Source organism: Mandrillus leucophaeus, unplaced genomic scaffold (assembly GCF_000951045.1).
Source record: "Mandrillus leucophaeus isolate KB7577 unplaced genomic scaffold, Mleu.le_1.0 Scaffold153, whole genome shotgun sequence".
In the NCBI taxonomy this organism is placed as follows: Eukaryota; Metazoa; Chordata; class Mammalia; order Primates; family Cercopithecidae; genus Mandrillus; species Mandrillus leucophaeus.
The window spans coordinates 2,292,736-2,299,402 of NW_012101510.1; the positions used below are offsets into that span (position 1 = coordinate 2,292,736).

The 6,667-nt window shown below is 43.3% G+C and overlaps 1 protein-coding gene across 1 annotated transcript in view; it reads left to right on the forward strand.

Annotated features, from left to right (window-relative positions):
* Positions 1 to 6,667, forward strand: part of GID4 (GID complex subunit 4) — a 33,115-nt gene that overhangs the window by 2,303 nt on the left and 24,145 nt on the right. The window contains exon 2 of the mRNA XM_011975302.1: positions 4,246 to 4,305. Coding sequence (XP_011830692.1) covers positions 4,246 to 4,305 — 60 coding nt within the window. The remainder of the gene's footprint in view (positions 1 to 4,245; positions 4,306 to 6,667) is intronic.

A 6,667-nucleotide genomic window follows, 5' to 3' on the forward strand; every position in this document is an offset into this window, starting at 1 on the left:
CCGGCTAGTTTTTTGTATTTTTTAGTAGAGACGGGGTTTCACCGTGTTAGCCAGGATGGTCTCGGTCTGACCTCGTGATCCGCCCGTCTTGGCCTCCCAAAGTGCTGAGATTACAGACTTGAGCCACCATGAATACTCCTTTTTATCTCCCTTCCCTACTAAACTCTTCCTCCTCTATACCTACCCCTGCCTGCCCGAGGACCCCCTTCCTTTGCCCTTTTTTCCTTAGTCTGACACCTCGTCTGCCAGGCTGTTCCCAGAAGCCCCTCCAAACACCTGTCCCTCTGAAAGGCACTGTGTGCTGCCCCACTGCCCCCCTCCCCGCCCCCCGGGTGTGAGGGTGGAATGTACCGTATATCTGTTCCTCAAGCTCTCCTTTTGGTCAGTTAAAACAAATCTTAGTTTCACTTCTGAAGAGTAGGTCTCCCATCCAAAAGACAATGAGGGTCCCTTTTCTGCTAACTGCAGAGCACTCATCACTCTTTTATTCTCATATTGCTTTGTGGGAATAAATCGTCTTCTCTGCTTACTTGAAACAGCATCATCATGTTAATCATATCTTTGGGCTGTAAAGTTCTATCATGAACCACGATATTTATTATAATGGAAAAACGATTGTGGCTGAAATATTTTTATCTTCATAACTGTATGCCTAATGCGGTGATCTTCTCTTTTTCTTAAAATGTGAGAGTCGAGTATGAAGGTACTGGGGTTTTTTGGTTTGTTTTACACCTAATCATAGAATTTTGGAGGTGAGATCCCTGGGTGGGTCACGTTTGGAATGATCTTAGATTTGTCCCTGTTGTTCAGTTTGATGGTTTCTGATGTAGTAGGGGACAACTGGCAGGATAGCCAGGCATCAAAGGGGAGTCTGCTTTGGCTACTGCAGCAACTGCTGCTCCCTTCTGTCATTAAGGTGTCACTTCTGAGCTCCTTTCAGAAGAATCATGAACCAGTGGAAGCTGTGGTTGAGTTGGGGCAGGGCTGATAGGTCTCAGGCAGCCCAGAGCAGAAACCTGGTGGATGACTGGGAGCCACTTGAGTAGGATGTCTGATGGTGGGGGTGGTGGTCATGCCAATGAATGCTGCCCTACATCTGGATTGGTGAGCTGCTTGGTCATCATCACGACTAGTCAGTGGCATGTGAATTGCCCCATCATCTGGTTTTTCAGCCAGGACTAGTTTGTCAGACACAGCCTTCTTAGACTTACTTCTGCCTTTTATAACTCAGCTTCTTTTTGTTTCTTCTCATTTTCTTTTCTTTCTTTTTGTATCTTTATTTAGATATAATTCACTTATTTAAAGTGTACAATTCAATAGTTTTTAGTATATTCACAGTTGTTTAACCACCACCACAACCTAATTTTAGAATATTTTTGTCACGCCAAAAGGAAACCTTGTAACCCTTAGCCATAACCCCCCTTCCAATGCTAGGTAACTGCTCATCTATTTTTGTTGTTGTTTGTCTATTCTGGACATTTCATATAATCATACAGTATTTGTCCCTTTGAGAGTGGCTTCTTTCACTTAGCATAATGTCCTCGAGGTTCAGCCATATGGTAATATGTATCAGCACTTATATTGCATTGTTCATTGTAACAATTGTCCATTGAATGGATATACAATATTTTGTTTATCCAGTGATCAGCTGATAGACATTTGGGTTGTTTTCACTTCTGGCTACTATGAATAATACTGCTATGTACATTTATGTACAAGTTTTTATGTGGAGTATATTTCATTTCTGTAGATAACTACCTGGGAGTGGAATTGCTGGGTCACATGGTAACTCTGTTTTAACATTTTGAGAAACTGCCCCTGCATTGTTTCACATTTCCACCAGCAGTGGGTGAGGGTTCCAGTTTCTCCGCATCCTCGCCAACACTCACTGTTCATCTTTTTTATTGTAGCCGTCCTAGTGTTTTTGAAGTGGTCTCTCATTGTAGTCTTGATTTGAATTTCTATAATTACTGTGATGTTGTGCATCTTTTCATGTGTTTTTTGTGTTGTTGTTGTTGTTGTTGTTGTTTTGGAGCATTTTATTTTTTGTGATTCTAATTTAAAGAGTTCCTCAAAGCTTTGTGAGTTTCTGACTGGGTCTCCTCTCCACCCCCAACTTACTGTGACTCCTCTTTCCTCCTCTGCCATCTAAGAAGCCAGCAGTAGAAGGGAGGCCTGGTCGCTGTGAAAGGAATATTTAAAAGAGCAGCCGTTGGACACAGCTGTGCTGTGAGACCTTCTTGCTAAACATGTGCCCTGTTATCTTTCTTGAGATGCTCGCCTGCCATTTGGCAAAAGCTGTATGCATTGTGGTGTGTTTGAGTTCACCAACCATTATCAAGATCAATTTGGGCAGAAATAGAGAGACACTTGGTTGAATGGAGGCCAAGCTGAAATTCTGATTCTTGAGCATGTGATAATCCATGCAAAATGTTAGCCAATTTACATTTCAATTTTTAATCTTATTAGCAAGTATTCTTGCCACCTGATACCCTTTCCAGCAGCTGCGAAACCCCAAACTATATTGAATTCAATGAGAATTGCATGCATGAAATTTAAAGACTCAGGTTAGAATTATGTGTCTTTTAATAAAAGTTCTTTGCTGAACCATGTTAGTGTGGATTAGCTGTTTTAGATAATGTCCAATGCCAAGGTTAGCAAATGAGAATATTTACAATGCTTTGGCAGTTTTCACAGGGAATACCTTTGTCACCAGCACCAAACTGTGAAGGCACTTTGGCTTCATTGAAGTCCATTTGCTTTGGTACTGACATCATCTGGTTGACTAAGTTCATTACAGTTTTTAAGCATGGCTTGCTATTTGGTTTATGGTATAATTGGAAGTAATCAAGCTCACAAATGTGATAAATGCCACAAAACTATTCTAATTTCTTGAAATAAGACCTCACTTACCATTAAAATCTCAGTGTACCGCAGGTACCCTTGTACTTGGTTTGCTTTAATTCAAGGGTTTAACTTGTAAGTGAATCCAGTTGTCATGAAATCTGAAACTCCCTATTCAGAACAAGTCTGTATAGATTTGAGTGAAATCTCACATCAGGAGGAGTTTTGAGGTGACGTGGCTTCAGGTTGGTTAATTCAGAGACCTACGATGGGCCCAGTTTTTTCCATCTTTCTATACTACCATCCTCAGCATTTCTTGGCCTATTTCTCACCTGCTGTCTACATGTCTGCCCCAGGACTGGGCACTCTATGCAGATACTGTCACCACCAGGGGACAAAAAAGCCATTTCTTCCTCATGCGCCTCTTCAAAAGCCAGGGATTTTTCACAGATACACCCAGGAGACTTACACATCTGATGGGCCAGAAACGGGTCACTCACCCCTAAACACATGACTTGCAAGGGGATGGGGACACCTGTGTGCCTTAGATCCATCAGGTTGACCAAGTCTTATGTGGTAGGTAGGTACCAGAGCAAAAACTAGGCCCTGCCAGCATGAAAAAGGAGGAAATTGGTTGTTGGGTAAGTATCCAGCAGTGTCTCAGCAACCAGTAATTGGTGACTGCTAAATCTCACAGTCTACTATGCCTGTTATTTCTATTTATTTTAGGCTCCTGACTCTTTTCATTAAGAAACACAGCATTCATATATAAAATGCACAGAGTGGACATTCACAATATAGTCAGAGTTTTGGTTGGCATTTTGGTTCATAACTGAAGTTTATACCATGTAAGTCTTTATAGGACGCCATTTCTGAACAATCTGCCCATTTCATAAAGAAATAATGCAGGATGATATTTAGTGTAAAAACTAGAAGAGGAACAGACCTCCTAGAACAATGATTGAGCAACACAGAAATAGAAAAAGGCTTGAAAGACATTAGAAAGAAAGTCAAGCCTGAGGTTAGGGATGACACCATGTGTACAGGCAGAGACAGAGACCCTGTACCCAGCAGTGTTCAGGGTCTCTAGATGACCGGGAGGCATGTGTTGAAGATAGCACAGAAAATGAATTTGAGTGGGCACCCCATTCCAGAAAGGCACTTCAGTCTCAAGATACTCAGCTGAAGGAAGTTGAGAGGGTCTTGGGATCACTTTGCTTCAGCAGAACAGGCATGTGTGTAGGGAGAACTTCTCAAGATCCCAGAGGCTGGATGAGCCTTGGGCTGCGCCAGGTGTTCACTGACCACTAGTCTGGCCTCACAGGATTTCCAGAGTACCCTCCTGCATGTCCCCTAGTAAGTTTATCTATTTGTAACAGGCTGCGTATCCTTTCTTTTCAGCACGTGGACACGGGGAACTCTTACCTTTGTGGGTACTTGAAGATTAAAGGCCTTACTGAGGTAAGTACTCACACAAACCAGCGCTGGAAAGTCCGTGGTGTAAGGCTCCACAGGCTCATTGGGGTTAAGGGCAGGTGGTCTTAACTCTTTGAGGCCTAATTAAAGCAGACTACTCCTGAGCATTGCTACTGTATAGGGAACATAAAGCAGACAGTTTCAGTGTGTCCTGTTGAGAATTGTACAGATTCACAAATCTTTTAAAGAAAAGTTTATGAGTATGTCAAAATTGTCACAACCAACACTATTGATTTTATTTTTAACCCTTTTTGGGGTAAAAAATAATAAGAATATAGCTACCACCCTCATCATAAGTTTAACAGTTTCTGAGATAAACATCAGTCCTATAAAGAGATTTTAAGTTCCTTAAACCTCTTAGTTCATAGGAACAATGAAAAGTTACTGTCTGGGTGCAGTGGCTCGTGCCTGTAATCCCAACACTTTGGGAGTCCGAGGCATGCAGATCAGTTGAGGTAGGAAGACCAACCTGGCCAACATGGTGAAACCCCATCTCTACTAAACATACAAAAAAAAAAAATTAGCCAGGCGTGGTGGCACGGACCTGTAGTTCCAACTACTTGGGAGGCTGAGGCACAGAGAATCACTTGAACCAGAGAGGCAGAGGTTGCAGTAAGCCAAGATCACACCGCTGCACTACAACCTGGGCAACAGAGCAAGACCCCGTCTCAAAAAAAAAAAAAAAAGGAAAGTGACCATCTAGTTTGCAGCAGAAGTACCTGCTGTGCAGAGTATTTTCTTTTCTTTGAAGCAACTTTTTAAACCTCAGAACTTCTGGGACTTTAGAAAGCAAGGAGGAGCATCCTTTCTTTTCCATTAGCAAGGAAACAGGAAGTGGAAGGAGGTAGCTAGACTGGCCCTGTGAATGCTGGGAATGCCCAGGCCGGACCTAGCTGCAGGGGGCCTCTGGCCTTTGTCAGCTGTCATAGTCTGATGACCCAGCAGTATTTGGATGGAGTGCTGTGCTGGATGGGACAGTGGAAAGGAACTGGGGTGGCATTCTTCTGCTGCCCCTTCCTCCATCTGTGACCTTTTAACTTCTTTCAGTCTTCTCATCTGTGAAATTGAGAATTAAAAATTCCTGCTCCAAGCTGGGTGCTGTGACTCACACCTGTAATCCCAACATTTTGGGAGGTCAAAGCAGGAGGATCACTTGGGGCCAGGAATTCAAGACCAGCCTGGACAGCATAGCAAGACCTTGTCGCTACAAATAGTTTTTAAGAAATTAGCCAGGCATGGTGGTGTGTGCCTGTAGTCCTAGCTACTCGGAAGACTGAGGCTGGAGGATCGCTTGAGGCGAGGATTTGAAGGCAGCAGTGTGCTGTGATTATGCCTGTGAATAGCCACTGCACTCCAGCCTGGGCAACCTAGGAAGATCCTCTCTCTTTAAAAAAAAAAAAAATACTGGGGTCAGGCATGGTGGCTCACACCTGTAATCCCAGCACTTTGGAAGACTGAGGTGGGTGGATCACCTGAGGTCAGGAGTTCAAGACCAGCCCGGCCAACATGGTGAAACCTCGTCTTTACTGAAAATACAAAAATTAGCTGGGCGTGGTGGCAGGCACCTGTAATCCCAGCTACTCAGGAGGCTGAGGCAGGAGGATCGCTTGAACCCAGGAGGTGAAGGTTGCAGTGAGCTGAGATTGCACCATTGCACTTCAGCCTGAGCAACAAGAGTGAAACTTTGTCTCAAAAAAAAAAAAAAAATGTCCTGCTCTAAGACAATCAGTGGACTTGTTCTGGGAGTGTTAGAGAAAATGACAGACTCGAATATGATACTAATATGTGATTCTCTGATAAAGTCCTGACGAGCCTCAGTCTTAAGACAGGTTTCTGGCTCCTGGTTCCTATCTGGTTCTCCTGCTTTTCTATTAGAAGCTTGACTGATTGAGGATCTCCTAAGAAGTTTGTTGTTGAGACAAAAGGTATTTCTTATTTAACTCGAGAATTGTATCAAATCAAGTAGGAGTAGAAATGATAGCAAAATACAGGATTCCAGCCTTTGTTTTTGTGGTAGGAGAAAAGATACTAAAACAGAATATGCTCAACTCTCAGGTAGCCACATACATTAGTTAACTGGGTGCAGAACACAAACACTGAATGTCATAAGGAAACCAGCAAGTGTGTAAGACATTGGAATGTTAATGCTGACTCCAAAACCAGTCATTTGAGTGATAAGAAGCTGCACAGAGGCTGGGCGCAGTGGCTCAAGCCTGTAATCCCAACACTGGGAGGCCGAGACGGGCGGATCACGAGGTCAGGAGATCGAGACCATCCTGGCTAATATGGTGAAACCCCGTCTCTACAAAACATAAGCTCCAGCTGAAGTTGTACTACACTTGTGCTG